This window comes from Vigna umbellata, chromosome 1 (assembly GCF_029865625.1).
Source record: "Vigna umbellata cultivar VRB3 chromosome 1, Vumbellata_1.0, whole genome shotgun sequence".
Taxonomy (NCBI): Eukaryota; Viridiplantae; Streptophyta; class Magnoliopsida; order Fabales; family Fabaceae; genus Vigna; species Vigna umbellata.
The window spans coordinates 8,538,711-8,560,031 of NC_142165.1; the positions used below are offsets into that span (position 1 = coordinate 8,538,711).

The 21,321-nt window shown below is 34.0% G+C and overlaps 2 protein-coding genes across 2 annotated transcripts; one reads left to right on the forward strand and one right to left on the reverse strand.

Annotated features, from left to right (window-relative positions):
- Positions 1-8,014: 8,014 nt before the first annotated feature.
- Positions 8,015-10,199, forward strand: LOC124841927 (uncharacterized). The gene is made up of 5 exons (XM_047318307.2): positions 8,015-8,441; positions 8,530-8,853; positions 8,951-9,320; positions 9,402-9,518; positions 9,607-10,199. The coding sequence occupies exons 1-5, from the start codon at positions 8,214-8,216 to the stop codon at positions 9,714-9,716; spliced, it is 1,149 nt and encodes a 382-aa protein (XP_047174263.2). The 5' UTR covers positions 8,015-8,213; the 3' UTR covers positions 9,717-10,199.
- Positions 10,200-14,940: 4,741 nt separating this feature from the next.
- Positions 14,941-21,139, reverse strand: LOC124841925 (uncharacterized). Its single transcript, XM_047318306.2, has 5 exons — positions 20,839-21,139; positions 20,421-20,518; positions 19,849-20,250; positions 15,425-15,473; positions 14,941-15,299 (listed from the first exon to the last, which is right to left on the reverse strand). Exons 1-5 carry the CDS (start codon positions 21,069-21,071, stop codon positions 15,221-15,223), a joined length of 861 nt encoding a protein of 286 aa, XP_047174262.1. The 5' UTR covers positions 21,072-21,139; the 3' UTR covers positions 14,941-15,220.
- Between the last annotated feature and the right edge of the window lie 182 nt (positions 21,140-21,321).

The window sequence follows — 21,321 nt, forward strand, 5'->3', positions numbered from 1 at the left end:
TGAAACATATATGAATATATATGTTGTGATGATTATGTTGTGATATAATGTAGACACAATTATTTTAAATAATGAATTGTTATGAGATATTTAAGATTACACATTGAATTTGAAATTAAGAATAATTTAGCTATATATATTTCATATAGAGTAAAGTACCAATAATAAGAGGGAAAACAAGTTTCTATGACCCAATATAAATGTGATATTAATTGTGATATGAGATTCACCTTCTTACATTAACGAATATATGCTCTAATTATATAATTTTTCTGTATTGTAATTCTTTTTTTTGTGAAAGTAGTATAACTTGTCAAAATTTTCAGTATAATTTAAAACGTGTCTCATGAAGTAAACTTCCTACCTTATATTTGTAATTTTGATTTTATTTAGTTATGTCATGAAAATTAATAATTATAAAAAAAGTTAAATATGTTATAGTTTATATAAACTTTGATACAAAATCAAAATTCACCTAAAATTTGATACATTTTGTCTGTAAACTTAAAAAATAAATAGAAATAATCTTATTAACGAAATAATATTAAATAGTTTTTTTACTTGTGAAACTTGTTAAATATGTTCCCATCTAAGCATAAACATATTAAAGCATGAAAATAACTTAAACGTAAAATTGAAACGCTTCTGACGTATTAAAAGAATATAACATAATTAGATTAATAATAATATATCCATTTATATTTAAAATTTGAAGACAAAATTATATGAAGATTGGAATACATACACAATTGAACTCAGTTTAGTTAAAATTTAGAAATTAAAAATATATCTAATCTTTAAAATAATAACTAAACATTTTTATTTTAACATATATTTAATGAATAAATTGAATGGAAATATACGAAAATAAATTTATTATAATAATATATATATATATATATATATATATATATATATATATATATATCATGTATTTCCTAATCTCAAATCTACAGAAATTTTAAATGGAAACAAATTTATATGTTTAACCTACCTTAAGGTATTTTTAAATATTATACATAATCAAGTATGTATTTGAATAAATAAATAAATAAGTAATTTTTTAAACGAGTTACTTGATTTTTTTTATGCTTCATAATTAATTGTGCAAACCAAAACGTAACAATGTAATGTACCCAAACGATTTACTATGTGATCCATAATGAATTATTGGACTATAATAATACTATTCATAATGAACATAATCCATAACAAATCTACCATAACTAATCATGCATTTATTTCACCTTAAAATTGAGCAAAATTAATTTTCCGCAATAGATTTTTGTTTTGAAAATTAAAATAAAAACAACACGCAATGAAAGTACAGTATTTATATTTTTTAACATTTTTTTTTCAACAAAATATATATATATTTTTTTTTCATTGATTTATTACTTTTTAATTATATTGAACTTAATTAAAATCACTTTTGTTGTATTGATTCGGTGTCTCTGAAAAAAAAAAAAGAGTGGGAAAGGAAAAAGAGAAAGAGGCAGAGGCTATTATTGGAGGTTGCGGCGTATTCGTGCGTGTATTAGGTTAGCATGTTCAGAAATCACGAGGTGAGCATGCGTAGTAAGTAGCATGGGACCTTTATGTTACGAGGAGTAAGCAAAGAAGATAAAGTGATTATTGAAGTTTGCATGAAGTGGTAAGAAAGCACAGGATAAGGATGTTTTTCTGAGGTTTTTCACCGTCTCACAGTGTTTCAGCTTCTTACTTGGCAGTGACAGCAGTAACCAATAAAGAACTGTAAGTAATAATCAGTAATAATGCATAGTTATGAGTCAAATGTCACAATGATTATGTCTCTTCTTTTTCTTGTAACTAGAGTGGGCTAATTAAAGCACCAGCCAAAGATCACGCCGCATAGCCCACTTTCTGTTTAAGTAATCACGCTTTCGTTAAATAACCTTCACATTAACAACATTAGCGGACCAATCATAAACAGAATGTTTCTATCTCTTCCCCATCTGTTTTTCTCAATTTCAATGGTTTATTAATGTGTTGTCTGGACTCAAGTAGATATTTTCATGAAATATAGTAATTCATTTTTTTTCATTTATTTACTTTAGTGACTTAGTAAAATTAATTTTTTGTTGGGTTATTTTAGATAGAAAGATAGTTTTTGTTAGGATAAATTTTGGATAAACTGCCGTATTTATCTTTTATAATATGCAATATGCAAATTCTTTAAACTACTTTCGTAAATTATATTTTGTTTATAAATAGGTTGATGTATTCCAAATACATTCATATTCATATATTTTTTTGGCTTAAAAAAAATGTAACATGAATATAAAAGAGAATCTCCAAAGAAAATTATTAAGATTGGTAATATAAAATGAGAATAATGATTTTTTCATCGCAATTTTTAGGTTTTGACATTATAAAAATTCAATACAGTTTTTTACATCCCTACTAATATACACATATACACATAATAAATCCTATATATAAACAAACTATTAGACTAATTGTTATAGTTACATTTTGAATTTTCACACATAATTTTTTATTAAATACGCCATATATACATCTTTAATAACTTCACGTTTTCATATATATAACTTTTCTTTTCATACTTGATAGATAAATCTACTCCCTTTCTTTCCACTTTCATCAAAGTGTTTACAATTTTTTTTAGACTTTTTTTTTATGAATCGTGATTAGATTCTATACATTACCTCAATATCAATTTTACTATCAATCAATCAATAATATTTGTTCCATCAATAACCATTTCTAACATTAATCATTTTATATATAATGCATCAATTCATAACTTTGTCCATTATTTTATTTGTTTATATATCACAAATAATTCAAATAGATTTTATCTAGATTCTCTCTCCTTCAATGAAAAATTTTCATACAAGAAAAGCTATTCACTATCATACAAGATGTTTATATGAAAATAAATTCAAATTCGCATGTTAACTTATCATGTGTTACTTTTACAAGGAGGTTACGGCGATTTCTATATGAGGATTTCCTTTCACTTCGAGGGCTCCATTATTCATTTTGTTGGTGAGATCGTCCTCATTGCTACCAGAAGCAAGTGGCCCATGACAGTCGATTGCTCACCATGCTCCGCCGCCACCCAAAGAGGCCCATTTAGAGGCATCTCCTAGCGTCTTTGCTACCAGAAGCAAGTGGCCCAAGGCCGTCGATTGCTCATCATGCTTCGCCGTCATCCAAAAAGGCCCATTTCAGAGGCGTCCGCTAGCGTCTTTGGGGCTGCTTAACTGCTGTTGAGATATCGACAAATGTACCGAATCGTATCAAGTAATATAAAATGGTAAAACCAAGTATCGTATCCCAAAGACTCACGGCACTGGACAGTCATGTAATTACTTAACTAATTAAGACTTTGAAGAATCATTTTAGGGTTTTGAATGCAAAACAAGTAAGTAAGTATGAATGTAAATTGATCAATTGAGGAAAAACACAAAAGTGAACGAATGATATTGAAATTACGAGATGAGTATGTTGTTAAGGTTTATATTTTACCTAGTTTACTCTCATGCATACACAAATTTGTCTTCTTCATTCAATTGTTAACATCACTTTCTAAAGCACTTAAAACCCGATCCCTCGGCGAAGAAAACTCGTCCTTAATTACTAGACCACAATCCCTTGCATCCCTAGTAATTAATTTTGCATTACGATTAGAAGCTTAATACGGCCAATCCTCCTATCCCATCCCTAGGCAATATTGCTCTTGGAAGAAATTCTCCAGATCGTGGTTTCTATCTATTTCCCAATAACAAAGAAGACCATAAAATGATGCCATGAATGATGAAAACATAACAAGCATAGAGCAAAGGAGAAAATCTCTAACAATTGATGAAAGAAGCATATAAAATTAAAACCAATTCAAATACATGAGAGCTCACAAGGTTACATCATCCCCCAACAACAAATTGAATTTAGTTCCCCCTTATCATGGGGAAACTAGATGAACAATTAAATGAGAATGAAATATAAACCCTAAAAACTGAAGAGGAGAGCTTTCACATCCACTTTTTCCTCCAGAGAGTTGGAGAAAATCTGAATTTGTGTCAATTTTGTCAAAAGATGCTCTCTCTAGGTCGAGCAAATCCTTAAATAAGGCTGAATTGTAACATAGGCCAACGTTGACACCGCTCAGCGTCCCACTTAGGGCGCGCATGCTAGCTTGCGAGAGGATGGCGCTCAACGCCCCAGACAGGGCACCCAAGCGTGAAACGTTACAGGAAGGTTGGCGCTCAGCGCCCCAAAAAAGACGCTCAAGCGTGACTGCGAGGCTCCTGCACTAAGGGCCCCAGAGGAGGGCGCCCAAGCGTCCTGCGACCTTTAGCAACCTTCTCTTCTGGATCTCTTTCTGTCCTTTCTAAGTTCTAACTTCTTGACATTTAACTCTTCTTCCAATTCATCCTAGTTTCCTACAAAATCAAGGGAATTTAGTGATAAAATCTTCAAATAGAACCTCATCTCTCTTATTCATCACAATAAACTAAAAACAAGAGAACAAGCAAGTTTCTAAGTCAAAAAGGGTTCGTTTGTTATCAAAATTTACTCTCAAATAACGGTGAAATCAACTGCAGAGGAAGTCGTCGGGGCCTACGACACCGTAGCCACCTGCCCCGACGATCGCAGCTCTACGGCCGGGATTCCAACTATCAAAGGAACCCAGACGCAGATCAAACAAAAACCCGAATTCAAAAGCCCTAATCCCAAATTGAAAGATCTGGGTCGCTATCCATTCCATTGCCATCGTCGGAGATTACACATGGCGCATCACTACTCAGGACGAGCTTCATCGTCTCTTCGCAACAGCTGTCGAACGCATTCTTCACTTCACCGAAGAGCTCGTTAGTCTCCTAGTCCCCGTCCTCTCGCACAACTCCCTCTCCCTCTCGCTGAACACGTCATTTATCTTCAGTGCCACGCAATCACAAAAAATGGACACTTCATTATGATTTGTCCAGGAGGACACTTGCACCGTTAAAATTTTGACGCCGTAACAAAAAAAAGATTAACTTGACCCAATTTTTTACAAATTGGGACCACTTCGAACTTTTTGAAAAAGGTAGGACAACTTTGAACAATCCTCCTCTTTCGAGGGACCAAAAGAAGTATTAAACCTTATTTTAAACATGAATATGGTAGTTTAACATTACTCTATCGATTTGATTGACAACCTTGGTAAACTATAAGTAGAGTGGATTAACTCCCTTTTTTTTAATTTAATCAAATGAAAATAAAATAATACAATTTAAAGATGATAATTTTATGTTATATTTAAAAATAAAAGAATACAAATTTAAGAATGGTAAATTTATATTACATTGTCTAAAGGATGTAATAATAGTATGATTTAAATAATGAATACCTGTAAATTATGAATTACGATTTACTTACTGCTTAGAATTAAGTAACTTATCATGTCAAGATAATAATTATTTTAAATAATCTAATTAAAAAGATTAATTAATTAATTAATTATTTAAAAGCATTTACACAGTTAATAGTAATTTTTAAGTAATTATGAATAATAACCCTAACCTATTTTTTACAAGTTAAAAACAGAAGGGGTAAATTTGTAGCTGAATAACCCATTTTAACGTCCTTAAAATTAGTCAAAATTTCCTGATTTTATTTTATTATAGTCAAGTATTAATGTAGCAATATATTACTTTTTGTGATCAGATTCAAACAGGTTATATATGGAGATAGTGTAAATAACATATAAGTTTGAAAATGACATATACGAGAAAAATTAATGTTGGACATGTTTTAGTTATCATGATTTGTAATTTACCTAACGAAAAGCTTGAATAATTGTGCATGTTTATAGAGCAGAGGATTCATACAGTTGTTTATCAAGATGGAACAAATAAATTTATATGGAATACCTGTTTAAATAATTTAAAATCCATTTTTGAAAACTTTTCCAATCATTGTAACATATTTCAGAAGTGTTAGTTTTGGTAAAAATCCCAAGGAAAAACGCTCTGAATATAAATATAATACATGGTTTCATACCATTTATTTTCATTAGAAAGTCATTGTTCCCCTTTCAAAATGTACTTTATTAATCTCAACATTATTTTTAAAACCATGAAAATCACATACTAAAACAAATACGATGGTTGCACTAGCTAATAGACTGTTTGGTTTTTTTTGGGTCGAATTTATTTAAAGATATTTCTATTTCTCTTTGTTTTGTTTTTAAAATAAATAAAACAAAAAACATATACAGTAGTATTGTTTTGGCCCACTAATTTAATCGTGCCTTCGAAGACAAGGAAGAGTTTTAATTGTGAATCTATTTGTGTCGGAAGCAAAAATTCGGGTGTGTTTTTTTGTCACATGTGACAGTGTGAATTTGCTTAGCTTAAAATACGAAGCTATGACGGTGGAAAATATCACAAAAATCATCCAACTTAGCTACACTAAACGTAACAACAGGTTCGCAAATTATTCATAATAGTAACATATGAGAACATACTTGTAAAGGTTCAATTTGTAAAGTTTTGATTCATATCTCATATATAGACATGTTAGTCTTTTTGTTAATAATTTTTTAGACTCTGAGTTTATTCCAATCAGAGGGAACCTTCAAACCCCACTTCAAGTAAACTTTTAAATAAATGGATGATGATTTTGCACATATTCACATTCAGGTCACTAATCACACCACAAAGGATAAATAAAGTTTTGAACTTCTCATTCATGGCAATTGTTGTCATTTAAAACTGTCATTTTTTGACTTGAAAATGACCCAACAAGAAAAAAACCAAGATAGAGTCATGCTCCCTTTAACGTTGAAAGCATTTTTTTATTGATTAGTTTTTTAAATTTAACGTTTCTTATACTGGATATAGATTTATGTTTACTAACTCCTTTAAATACATTTTTAAGTATTTTTTATTTATAAAATATACTTTTAGTTTTTCTAAAGACTGTATAGATTTAATAGTGCATTCGTTTCGTTGTTTTATTTATTAGTTTCGTTTCGATTCTTTACATTTTTTAGTGTCAAATCGATCTTTTTATCAATCATATTACTAATAGTGTTAAAGTTGTGTTACATCATTTCACAACCTAAGCAAGACTATCTTGTATTTAATCTTAATAGATTTGACTAAACTTAATTTTAATGTTGAAAATATACAAACAATAATATATATTTTGGTTATATATGTATTTGCTACTCAATCTTATATCTATTAGTAATCACAACTTAACCATGAATTTCAGTAATTTTTTTAAAACTCTTTGGTTAACATAATCCTCACACTTTTCTGACATAATCTTTGTTTTTTTAAGCTTTCGAAAACATATTATGGATTTGTTCTGTATCGAAGACGAAAAGATTAAACAGAAATGTGTAACTCGCATATAAACATTGAGTTAACAAATTAACGACCTCGGGACTTATTTTCGTGGAATTGCACAACGGAGAGATTTTCGAAGCAGAAGTTTGATTTGGAAAAAGAGAAGCGTGGAGGAACATTACCGAAAGGACCCCATCGTTATCAAAATGAAATTAAAAAAAAAAAAGAAAAGAATTTGAAAAAAATGGTGGAATTTAAAATTTGAAGTGAATGTTGGGAAAGTCCAAAATTTTCCAAAAGAAGGTAGGGACAAAAAAAAGAGAGGGGAAGAGAGTGGAATTAGGTGAGTAGGAAAATTTGAAATTTGATTTGAAACAGTAAAAAAGGGAGAATTTTGAATGATGGAAAAAGTGTTGGTGTGGCGCTTAATTAATTTGAAAGATTAATTGAAGTTTAGGAGTAACGGAGTGGACAAATGGCAGGTGAAATGCATGCAAGGACAAATGTCCACAACCACTGGGCCACTCTTCCAGTTGTTTACAGTGCAATTCTCTCTCTCTTTCATTTTCATACGCACCAATATTTTTATTTTCAAGTGTCTAAAAGGGACCCTGAAACCTTAATAAAAGCAACTTGTCTTCTTACATTCTATTATCCTCCAACGCATCACAACAACACAACCATCTCTTTTACTTTATCTTTTTTTTTTCATTCGCACTGTGGGTCCCACTCTGCACACACAGCTGTGTTATTATTAAATCTTCCTCCACCACCAACTTCAGCTTCCTCGTTCCCCTTCATTACCCTCGTAACTCGTAACGGCTTCATACCACTTTTCTTTACTTTTCTTCCAACCTTCGCCTCTTCACTCCTTCACTTTCACCCATGGATGAAGCTGAGTTTGACGCCGCGTTTGCCTTCCCCTCCGAGTTTCCCTACGAGTTTCACTCGCCTGGGGCCGAACCGGTCGAGTCCGGTTCCACTGGGACCGAGAGCAGCGACGAGGAGGACTTCTTCGCCGGCTTGACTCGCCGGCTCGGTCATGCATCGCTCCATGACACCAGGAAGGAACAGCTGCTCACTGTTCCAATCTGCAACGGTGAAAAAACTGAGGTAATGATGACCGTGATGGATCCTTTTGCTTTGTTTGGTTGCTTTTTCTTTTCGGGTAAACTTACGCTGCTTTTCTGGGTTTTTGCAGAGTCAGAAACTGATGGCTCGGGGTTTGGCTGGGTCGCCTCAGTCTATACTCAGCGGAATCGGAAGCTGGTCTGGTCGGAGTGGCGGTTCCGGCGACGGGAGTCCCAACGGGTCTTCTCGTGTTCCCTCGCCAACGACGACGCCGTTTAAGCCTACAAATGATGCGTGGGATGTACTTTACGCGGCCGCAGGGCAAGTTGCGAGGTTGAGGATGAACGACGAAGTCTCTTCGAAGTTTGAGTTTCAGAACGGGGGAGTTTTTGGGGGTGTTTCTCCGCCAGTAGTGGCGGAGAATGCGTTTTTCGTGAACCATGGCGGTCCTCAGGTGAGTTATTTACTAATGTGTTCAAGGTGTTTGTGAAAATGTGTAAAAGAAGTTGCATGTTGGAATCCGGTGTTTACATTTATTTCCCCTTGTGTAGGCTCGGTACCCGCAGGTGAGACCGGAGCAGGTGCTGAAGCATCAGTGTGGTTCCGTTTGGGGAAGGCAAGAGAAGGTTGCTTGGGTGACCCAGCAGCAGCAGCCACAAGTTCAGAACAGAGTACGTGATTTGCGTGATTTTGGGTATGACTATGAAGCCATGAACTGCATACGCGCCTTGCCTCATTCTGTATGGCGCCGTCCTCTTCAAGCGAAGCCCCAGAATCAGCAGGTTTCGCATTTCGGATCAGGGTCACGACCCGGTTTGCAAGCTGGATCTGGTGCTGTTAACAAAAAGGGTTGCGCTGGAACAGGGGTTTTCCTGCCTCGTCAGTATGGGGCACCTCCACCGGAATCTCGCAAGAAAACAAGTAAATTACTGAATCCCATTGATTAAGCACTGTTTCTGCTTATTTAGCGGTTATCTGATAATTGCTGTTGTTTTGAAACAGGTTGTCCTGCTCCGGTTCTGGTCCCAGCTAAGGTTATCCATGCTTTGAACCTCAACATTGATGACATCAATGCTGCTAGCCAACAGCGCTTCTCTAGTGCATTCGGGGCGGACTATGGTAAGTTGGTCTTCTAGTTATGCAAAATATTTTGGGTTAAACTTGAGTCTTTCCCCTGTTAACTTGATTGAGTTTGGGGTTCTTGTAGATGCTTTTTTAGCAAGGAGAAATGCTCTTATCCTTCAACAGAAGTTCAACATGCGGCGAGAGGAGGCAGCCAACCATGAACTTCGCTTGCCTCAAGAATGGACGTACTGACTACTTTGATGATAGTTGAAACAAAGATTCAATTTCCATAAGTTAAATTCGGTGAAGAAAGCAATGTAGTGAAAATTTCGTAGGGAAGTTGTTTATTAGTTTAAATTTTATAATATAAAGATGATATTCAAGAATGTGTTTTGGGTAGTTTAGTGGCAATAAACATCCGGTTTTTGTGAGAGATGCAGCTTTTGGGATCTGTTAGTTGAAGAAACAGTGAAAGATAGCAGTTTAGGGGAAGGGTTTTTATCTCTGATTAAGAATATATTTATTATTTTGTAATAAGTGGGGTTGGTTTTCTTCCAAGTTAAATTAATTTTGTGGAAGAAGGGGTAAAGCTTGCTGTGTTAGAAGGGGGTTAAAGTCTAGCTGGCAGAAAAAGTGTTGGAAGATTGCCCATAACTCTTTTGTAAAAGCTCTTACTCCTTATAGAATAGTATGTAATAAGTTATACTATATGTAGTAAAGGCAACTGTTGTGTAATTCCATTATCCTCCATATCTCCATCATCCTCCTGTTGAGAGTTTACATTTTTAGCTTTTCTTGATTTCTTATGGAATATGTGCTGCCACTGCCCATGAGTTCATCAGTATGTTTGACTGATATTAATTTTTGAGTAATGCTAATGCCAGTAGTTATTTTCTTTTAAAAGTACAGTTGTCAAAAAGCAAATATAAAGAAATGAATTAAAAACGATACTAGACTACTGGTTAATGATACTGTGGGAAATATTGGAAGATATTTTCACTGGAATGTAAATTTGAAAGGTCATTATCAAGTTAATGGAGGGAAGAGCAGAAGGAAAGTAGGAAGAAAGTGTAGACATTGGGACAGGGGATGCTGGTTGAAGATGGAGGGTACCTCTGATGGGTCCCTCTCTGAATCCAGTGTTAGGGCCCTCTGTCTCGGTTACTACCCTCTTCATATGCATTCCCGCTCTTTTTATTTATTTAATTATTATTGTTTTTATCCAAAAACCATCTAAAGAGTTGTCATTTTGAAATTCGTGATTTGATTTGGACTTGCTCTTCTGATTTTGACCTGGTCAAACTTCACATTATTTTATTCTTCTCCTTTTAAAATTTTATACCAATATGTATTATTTTGAAGTTAATAATTGTTTCTATAGTTATTATTTAATGTTATTTTATATTTTTTAGTTAGAGGATTTAAAATACTAATATGCTCACTTTTCTAACTATCATACTTAGGCGTTCAGTGTTACTTAGCACAATATTATTTTATTAAGGTAGATCCGTTGATCATAATTATTGTCATTGTTTTTAATGTAGGGTTATTTTAACACTTTTTCCACAACATGATCGTATAAGCATTATTGTTGCTTAACGGGATATCAAAATAATCTGGCCTTGTACAGGTAACGGAATCTTGCTTTTCATTAGGAAATGCGAATGTTCATGAATTTATGTTAACCTTACGCACGACAGGGTAGTCATAGATCACTACCTCCTTTACATGATTGGCTTAAGAACAGACACATCGAGATATTTTACCGAAAATGAAAATATAAACATTTTAAATGTATAAAAAAAACCTACGATGAAAACGAAAGTTTTAAAACTTATTTTGATAATGAATAAAACCCGTAAACTAATCATTTATAGAGGTGAAACCTATCTCAAGAAAACGAAACCACAATCATATGTAATAAGTGCTTTGTTTCATTAAATAAGCGTAGAAGGATGATTATATTAATTTATTATCAATAAAAATTGAATTAAATATATTTTTGAACTTTAATTTTTAATAAAAATTAGAATTAGTTTATTTTTAAAATTTTGGACCAATTTAGCTTAAATATAAGTGATGAGAGTGACCTTATGAGTGTGTTTTGTAATAAAAGAAATAATTAATGAATAACAGTTAAGGATTTATGGACGGCACGTTATAGCATTAAGAGCACATTAGCTTGATAAATTAAGCAGTTAACTAGTTGTTGTACTTGCTTGTTTAAGAATCTAAAGAAGCCTTCAACAAATACTTATTTTTTCCATCACGATTTTCTCTACATGTCTCCTTTGGTGCAGAGTGAAACGCACATCTATTTTGTTTATGTTATTTTCTATTGCAAGTGCCCTTTTGAAATTTCATGTATTATTAACAAGATTATTTTACAGACCAGTTTACAAACTTTAAACAGAGACAGAAAGCAAATGAGCAAATTTGGGATGTGAAAACCAGTATTAACGTTAATGAATGAAATAGTGTAATATAATCGAGGCGAAGAAAGGAATGTGCAAAGTGTAATTAAAAGGAAGAAGGTGAAGAAAAGGGTCATTGTGCGTGAAATGATCCTACGTAAAAATGTGTAAGATTTTCTTATATTTATCGAAGTGGTTGACTGGTGGTGAGGTAGTGGAATACAGCTATAAAGTTTGTCACAGAGAATACTAACATGGCAGATGAGATGGGTCTTTGAACTCAGGCCGAGACCCAACCTCAAGCTTTGTGAGCATGTGGGGTAATAACACACACTAGGGTTCATCTTCACTCATTTGGTTTTTGCAACTTATGCAAGCAAACACATAAAATAAAACAACCCTCTATGTTTCAAGCTAGTCTAAGTCACGTGTGGCTACCTAGATAGCTAGATCAAACCATGTAATCAAAATCCAAAATTATTCTTTTACTTACTTCGCTGTTTATTCATAATTTCAGAATTTAAGTATGAGTCAAAACATACAAGAATGAAAGGCTTATTAATCCGTAAATCTCATTTTCATTAGATTCAACAGTATTATCAGAATTGATGATTTGTCTTAGTGACTGACTCATACAAATAATAAATCAAAATCTCACATTAAAAAAATTAGAATGAACCTTCTCCATGTTACATCCAAAATCACTTTTTTACTTACTTCGCCGTTAAGTATGATAACAACCTCTAAGAAGTGAATGTGAATGTGAATGGATATTTACTTTGAGATTGTAATAATAATAATAATTATGGTTTGGGAAACATAATAGGTCATTTTGGTGAATGATGGGTGGCTAATATTGAAAAGGAATAAACATAGGTGTCTTTTCAGAGAGGAGTGAGTTGGTGACAGTTCATACATAGGATGGTTTTGATTTGTACTCCGTTTTGCTTAATTGACGGTCTAAGTTGTTGTCTTTTACTAGATGAGAGGTTAATTGGAGTAAGAAAGGTGGTTATTGCTAGAAATGGTGGAAGTAAAAGGCAGAGATTGAGGTCGGTGGCGGTTGTTGCGTCTCATTAATTGGTTTTGTTTTGTTTGGTTACTTACTCACTTCTTAATCAACACCCAATAAGGATGTTAGATTTGTCCCTATGGAGCAACAAAACAAACAACCACATTTCTGTCTCCATTGAAAATTTCAATTATTGCCATTTAAGCATATTGTTAAAGAATTATCTACTATGCCATGCTCTGAATTAATCAATTGAATCATGTTGTTGTGTCCTTTTTCTATGAGATGATGGAGTTGCACCTTGCACGCCCCATATGGGTTGAAGAGGATTTGATTTGGTTATGTTGGTGGTGGAATAGGGCCTTCTCTTTAAAGAAAGAAAGATAAATATCGATGAAAGGTTTTGTGCGTATTCATTCACTATTATGGACTTGTCTTTGCCACCAAGATACCAAGCAAAGCCTGCAAAATAATTTAAAGTAACGTGCAAGGGGAGATGGGTTGTCAACACGTGGAGGGTCACCGAGATGCCATTCATAATATCATGTTTGATGTGATCATTATTTTGCTTTTTTTTTTTTTTACTTTTTTTTTCTTCTGTCTTTTGACGAATGGGTTCCCTTCTGCCCTTGCTTGATTTCTGGCCCATATCTAGCCGTAAATCACGTTTCTTATGGGTCCACGGTCCATCTATTTTTTAACACTTTTCTTCGTTCCATCTACAACCTTATAACTTACACTTGCCTTTTGGCCTGTTAACTCACAAGGTAGTTGGTTTCACTTATTTATTAACATACACCCAAATCTTACTAATATTTAATTATGGTATAATGTCAATGTTAAATGTTTGTAGATTGTGGCAGAATAGTTGGATTGGAAGCAACCCATTTGGGTGAATTATCGTCACACGCTAAAAGTACATGGGAAAATGAATTGGGGATTTGAATATTGAGTTGATTCGTGTGTAGACGACGATCGGAAGTCATAAAAGTAGTGGGTGTTGAGCGTTTGAGTAACAATACTAAGTGAGTGTACGGAGTTTGATGAAGCTAGGTACATATGCTATCCTTCAAGACCCACACCGCGCACGTTCTTTTGAGTCGATTCATTTTGTTAATACAAAAACAATAACATCCTTTATGATTGATAATCCACTCATGATTCTTATCTCTCTCTATGGCGTGCACTAAAATCATTTTTCACTAATTTTTTTTTAGTTAATTTAATTAAAGAAGATGGGTGTCTAAAGCTTTTTGTCAATGATGTAGATGTGAAGATTATAGAGGCAACTATACTTTTGAATAACCAAGGGAATCAAGATGGATTAATGTTTTTCTTATATCCGTCTTTTTCCTTTTTCCTGCTTACTACCGGTTTAAAAGCTTTAACATAATTTTAACCTTTTAATTAAAAAGAGTCACTTCATGAATATTAATTTTAACTTTTTAATTAAAAGGAATTAGTCCATGAAAATTAATTTTAACATTTTAATTAAAAAGAATTAGTTCATGAATATTAAATTTAATATTGATTGACAGTGTAGTGACTTAAAGTTTAACTTGTCAATAATATTAGTAATTATCTTTTATAGTAAATAAATTGCATCAATATTATACTAGAAAACATTCAGTTCAAATAACTAAATTATCTTTCTTAAACATGTATAAGATCTTTCCAAAAACTACATTTAAAAGATTAAAAACTGTAATTTTTCAGATTTGAGGATTTAAAATAGATTGAAATTAAAGAATCAAAACTGAATTTACTTTCTATTTTAAGCAAGAAAAATATCTTTCAAAATTTTGATTTTATCTTATCTTATCATCGATTGCTTTATTTATGATTGGTAATTTTGATCTTTAATTCCCACTTTTTTTCTGACAGATTAGGTCCCATTTCTTATATTTTATAGATCAGATGGAGTATGCAGAAAACTGTAGATTAAATTGGATTTTTAACTTTTGAAAGATTAAGTTCATGTTAAAACTGCCATAATTTTCAAAAACGGTCAATGTAAGGATTTTGACTAATTAAAAAATTATTCTATATATAATTTTTAAAACAATTATAATAATAATAATAAAATACTTTGTCCACACAATAATGAACTATCATTATAATGAACTTTTGACCTGCAATTGATTGCATGCTTAATTTAAAGACTTGCAATTTTATCCAATTTGATGCTACTCGTAATACAAATATGACGATAAAGCAGCTTCTCAAAACAAGAAAAAATTCAATGGTAAAATGCATTTTGTACCCATGTGCGAATAGCATGGACTGACACAGTTTGATTCATGCACCGAAAAATTGACTTCCAAACCAATCTAAGTGTGCTGGCTCTTACTTTTCTTCTTTCTTGTAGCAAAGCTGCTCGGTCCAATTTCTATTGACATTCTTTTTGTCCTGCAGAGAATAGAAAATTCAAATATATATTGTGTCAGTCTAGGAAACCAGACACTGCTAGTAACATCTACTTATAACATTCAGAAACTGTATCCATTCCACTATTTCACACTGAAGAAAAATACCTTGATGACAACTCTTCTGACTCCTTGCAATCCTCAACAACAGCACCATCTGTGAGAAAAAACATCCTCTGCTCAATCATATTTATCATACTTAAAAAATTAAGAAAACACATGACAGATCAAACAAGAAACAACTAATGGTATGGGCATGTCCTCATGTCCAATGGTGTCAAACTCTAACTATAATAAAAAGTTGAAGGATAAAAAATGGTGTAAAAGATTAGTAACTCGATGATGCAAAAAAATCAACAAGATCCTAAAATCCTTCCTAAAACTTCAAAATTATACTTATAAATGCATATACATAAAAAGTAATATACATACACACACACACACACACATATATATATATATATATATATATATATATTTATGTATATATATATATATAAGGAAAACTAATAGCTCATATTTGTCATAAATAACTAAAAACATAATAGAATATTTCTTCATGTAACATAGGATTATAAACCCAAACAAGTCGACACACTCCAAACACCTAATTCTGCTATATGCAAGAACCCAAAACCTGATTAGGAACATAATTAGAAACTTCTTCCCGAAGCTCTCTAGATAAAGTGAACTCCACTGAATTATTTCCCACTGCTAACTTCAACTGAGTATGTTGCAGCTCAACAAGTTTATGGGCCAAAAGAGCCACTGGTCCACAAGGTAAATGAGACACCAAAGGTATGCAGGTGTAATGTGCACAAAAGAAGAGAGTGAAAATCTCAAGCTGAGGTGGCATGAGTTAGTGGAGAAATTGTTACAAAACAGATTTGGCATGAGCAGTGAGGAGGTTGTTAGCGGTGGGAGAATATTTTTATTATTTAGTCTCATGAGACAGGGAAGAGGGGGTGATGAACTGATTTTCTGTTAAAAAAACTTCTGCTCGGGGAAATTGGAAGTTTCCTCCTTTTGTAGTTTCCTTTCTAATGCAAATAACACAATTTAGCTTCTCTTTCCATGCTGAATATGAATTTTTATGGGAATAAAACGGTCATCATGAGTGTGATTGCATCCTCTAAGTCTGCCCATAACCACCAGAATTGCATCTAAACCTTTAAATCTAGGAAAAGTTGCCATGAAATCCATGTTCATGTCTCCCCATGGGGCATTGGGGATGGGCAGGGGATGAAGGTGGCCTGTGAAAATACTTCATATTTACTTTATTGACAAATAGGACAGACTGCAACCTACTCTGCTATTGTTCTTTTCCTATCAATCCAATACAAAGATTGAGCGAACTTGGGAGATGTGTGAAAAATCCCTTACCACCCTCCTGGATAAGGCTGTGCTAAGTCCTGTTTACCCTTGTAATATAACCTACCGTGTTCGAAGGTCGTGGCCATGATAATTTGGATCCTTCTGTAAATCTTCCAAAATTTTGCCTAAGACTGGATCTTCATGTACCTTCTCATCAAACAAATTGATATTTTGCCAGTGGTTGGTTGGACAACACTTGGATTTCCCATCCTCATTTTCTGGATAAAGCATCTGCCACTTTGTTTGCAGCCCCTAGTTTATATACAATCACACTCAATACAAAAACTGTTGAACAAAATTTGACATTGCTAAAGTTGGAGTTGTATTGACAGCAACTTGCAATTGTTCAAATGCTGCAGTACTATGTTGAGACCATTGGAGATCCCTTTTATTAGCAAATGAGTGAAAATTCTTGCTATTTTTCCATAATTGCTAATGAGCCTCCTATAGTAACATGTTAGCCCCAAAAATCTTCTTAAAGACTTGACACACTCAGGCATAGGCCGTTGTAGAATTGCTTTATTTTCTATGGATCCAAGGCTACTACCTCCCTGCACAGAAATCACAGGCCCTTTCTAACTCTGTCTGGGCAAACTCACTTCTTCAAATTTGCATAGAATCTGCGTTGTTGTAACGTACTGAGAACCTTTCTCAAATGCCTCAACTGTTCTTTCCATGATTAACTATGTATTAGAATATCATAAATAAATAAAAAACTAAGACAAACCTTCTGAGGTAGGGCTATTAAATTACATTTTTAGCACATTGGAATGCAGTTGGGGTAGAGCTGTCAAAATGGGTCACAACCCGCGAGCCAATCCGGCCCACCACGGGTTTGAGCCGGGTTGGGTTAGAAAAAATTGTATTTCTTTTATGCGGGTCAAATTTCAACCCGGCTCGTTTAAACCTGGCTCATGCGGATTGAACCCGTGGTGGGCCGGGTTGGCCCACCAACCCACTTACCTAATTTTATTTTATTAAAATTTAATTTTAATTTTATAAAAAAATATTTATTATTTTGTTTTTGGTTGAAAAAATTATTTAAGTTCCTTATTTTCAAAATTAATTAAACACCCATGTTGGGAGTCAAATTTGTTTAGATTTGTATTATAGAAAATTTGGAATTTCTTTTTATTTTAAAAAAATTGTAATTAAGTGAGCCACTGAGCCAACCCGTTTACCCACCAACCCGTGGTGGGTTGAGCCGGGTTCGAATTTTTCTGGCTCGTTAATAAATGAGCCGGGTTGGGTTGGCTCACTAAGTGACTAACCCGTGGTGGGCCGGGTCGGGTCGGGCCGGGTGGCCCGTTTTGACCGCTCTAAGTTGGGGCATAGGTCAGCTCAATAGGCACGACTAAAGAGATTAATAATGTCTTTCTAAGGAATGTCTGGCTTGTGCATATCAATCTTGTGAGATCCAGCTTTTGAATCCGACCTAAAAAAAATGGTTCAAATGTAACTCATCTAGCAGTTCCTCAACGACTGGACTAGGGGGGATTTGTTAGCTATAGTGGCCTTATTTAAAGCCCTCAACACAAAACCTCCAACTTCCATTCTTTTTCATCACTGGCAAGACAGGACTACAATAAGGACTGTTGATGGGCCTAATAATTCCTGAACTCAGCATATCTTTCTCTGGCTTCTCAATTTCATTCTTTTGAAGGTGTGGGTACCTATAGGGCACACTTAGAGGATTTACCCCATATTTTTATGGGAATTCTGTGGTCCACTGCCCTGTTTAGTGGCAGTCCTTATGGTTCAGCAAAAACAGCAGAGAATTCCTCAATAATGTACTGTAACTCTCTTCCTTCCCAGACTCCGGCAGATTATTATGTGTTTCCTTCAAGAACCAGTTTTCCCTGGTTTCTATCCCCCATATATTGATACTGCCTCTATCTATGTCCCTTTCATCAGAGCTTGTGGAGTAATAAAGGTTTTTCACAACTAGAGATCACCACTACTTTCCACAACCTGACCTTGTTCAGCAAATTTCATTGTCAAAGTCCTCCAATTTACTTTTACATCTGCTAGAGTGGCTGACCATGACACACCCAAAATAAAAATCCACCCTCTGTTCAAATATGAAAAAGTCCTCAATATGAGCATACTCACCGAACAGAACCTTAGTATTTTTGTAGAGTCCTTGTGTTTGCTTTTTATGCCCATCTCCTAATTTTAATCTACCGTCTCCTAACTTTACCCTAAATGGTGGAGTTTGTTACACCTGTAAACCCAAACTGCGCACCAACTTTGAAGAAAAAAGGTTGTGGCTAGCTCCACTATCTATCATCACCAAAATAGGTTGCTACCCTAAGTTTTAAATCCAGCAGATCAAACCAATTGTTAGGATTCTCAGGATGAAGATAAGAAAAACAACAGAAAAAGGTTCACTCTTGAAATTATTCCAGAACCAAAAGAAGCAAAACAGATTACAAAAGGGAATTGTATCCTTTCACACTAGATAACTCAGACACCACAAACTAATATTTCCAAGATGATCCCACTAAAACAAACAGAAGTCTATTTATATACATTTTATAAAAAAAAAAGGCGAACAACTATAACTGTCAAACAACCCCTACAAACAAAGGTTAATTCATGCTCTTACACTGCTTCCTATAATAGCCTCGTCAAACCTTCTCCTCGACTGGAACATAGTCTTGTCTAAGAACACATCTGTTGGCTATGGAAACCCAAGCATTGACAGAGGACAAGAGCATCTTCATTTTGTCATGGTAAAGTGGATCAATCATTACAAGAATCTTGCACTAAAACTTACTCCACAAGAAATCCATACAACATGCCATCCCTCTGCATGTTAGCATATGAACCCCAACCCCTCCTCAAAATTGGTAGCATTGAAATAATTGGTGAGGTTATTCAGTTTTGACAACACTGTTCAAACCATTACTTAGGCATTATCTTCTGTGTGAAGTCAAGTTATAAATCAGCCAAGTACTTGTTGCGGAATCACTCAGAATCAGTAACTCATGACACACATTACAATTTAAAATCTATGATCAGGCTATCCCAATAAAGTTCAGCAGATGGAAATTAACTCAATAAAAATTCAATTCTCCCAACTTTGAAACAAAAAAACTCTGTTATTGACAGTTAATTTGACAATAAATGTTGAATGACATGACGGGTATACATACCGATTACATTCCCATCTTCAATTTCCTGCACTGACTCAGACTCAGACTCAGAACCCCATCGATCTCCCCCATCATCATGGTCCCACCGATCACCAACAGGAGGCATCCAGAAGTCTTCCTCTTCTGTGTCACTATCCTCAACGGAAGACTTCCTAACTTCTGATCTAATTTCTTCAACTGTCGTGTCCTTATTCTTTTTCTTCTTCATCATTCTATCCTTTTCTCCAGCATTTGCACTTTTTGACTCCAGTAAGTTCTCCTCATCAATTCCTTTATTCTTCTTCTTCTTTTTCTTCTTCTTCTTCTTTTTATCCTTTCCTCCATCGTCTGCACTTTTTGACTCCTCTAACCTATCTTCAACTTCCATTCCTTGGCAAGATAACTTATCTTCTTCCTCTTGCTCTGTTTATAAAAAAAATGTATCAGTAAACAAAGCTCCCAATATCTATACTCAATCACAGATCACATAATCTGAAAATACTAGCAGGAAAACATAGTCTCGCTTCAATATTGAAGCGCTGACACCACTCCTAATCCAATATTGAGTAAATAAAAGACATAACATCACTGACCTAATTTATTGAGAAATCTTTTGCCACTCATATGCTTCCAGATATGTTCTTCAGACTTATTAACGTTGTCCCCAGTCAGCTTACATATTAACTTTGAACTGAAAAAGAGGAACAAAAACAACTACGTCAGTAACATTCTCCACAGACACAGAAAAATATGTAACCCTTGAAAGTTGTCACATTTTCATGTGCAGACTGTGTTGTTACTTCATACAAACAGACTCACACAAACTCAGTCGAAAATTCACAAATTTTAAAACAACATTTGATTACAAACATATGTTGAAAATTTTAAGAGCTTTTTCAGGAAAGTAATATTGGTATGATAAACACACGTGAAGGCCTGAAGAAAGGGAGGAACAAAAATCAGGAAAAGAAAAAGTGGGAAAGAAAAGGAGAAAGGGAAATTGTAGTTCACCGAGAGAGAGGGTCTTGCTTGAACATGTTGAGAGGGGCTTTGCGATTGGACAAGGCGAAATCGATGAGACCCAAACGACATTTTTTGCTGTGAGAGTAGGACGCTATGTCCTTAGAAAGGACCTCGTGGCCAGTTTCAACGCACCTGAAACGGCCGTTTTCCAACTCTGTGAAAGTGGGCGAGCCAAGCAAGTTGGTTCCTTCCTTCTTTCCATTGTCTTCTGTCGTTGCCATTACCTCACTCTGTGTTGTCGTGTTAACAGAGAGGGTTTTAGCTTGAAGAATTGTAAGACCTAATTGCACTTTAGACCTTTGATTTATATATACAATGTCTTTTGTGTATATATTTTTGTCTACTTCTATCTTTTTATAAGTATTTTTTTTCCTAAAGTTATCATTTTTTTATATTTTATCTTTTAAATATTTTTTAAATTTAATCATCTTTTATTTAACTATTTTTAAGTTAATTATTATTTAAATTAAA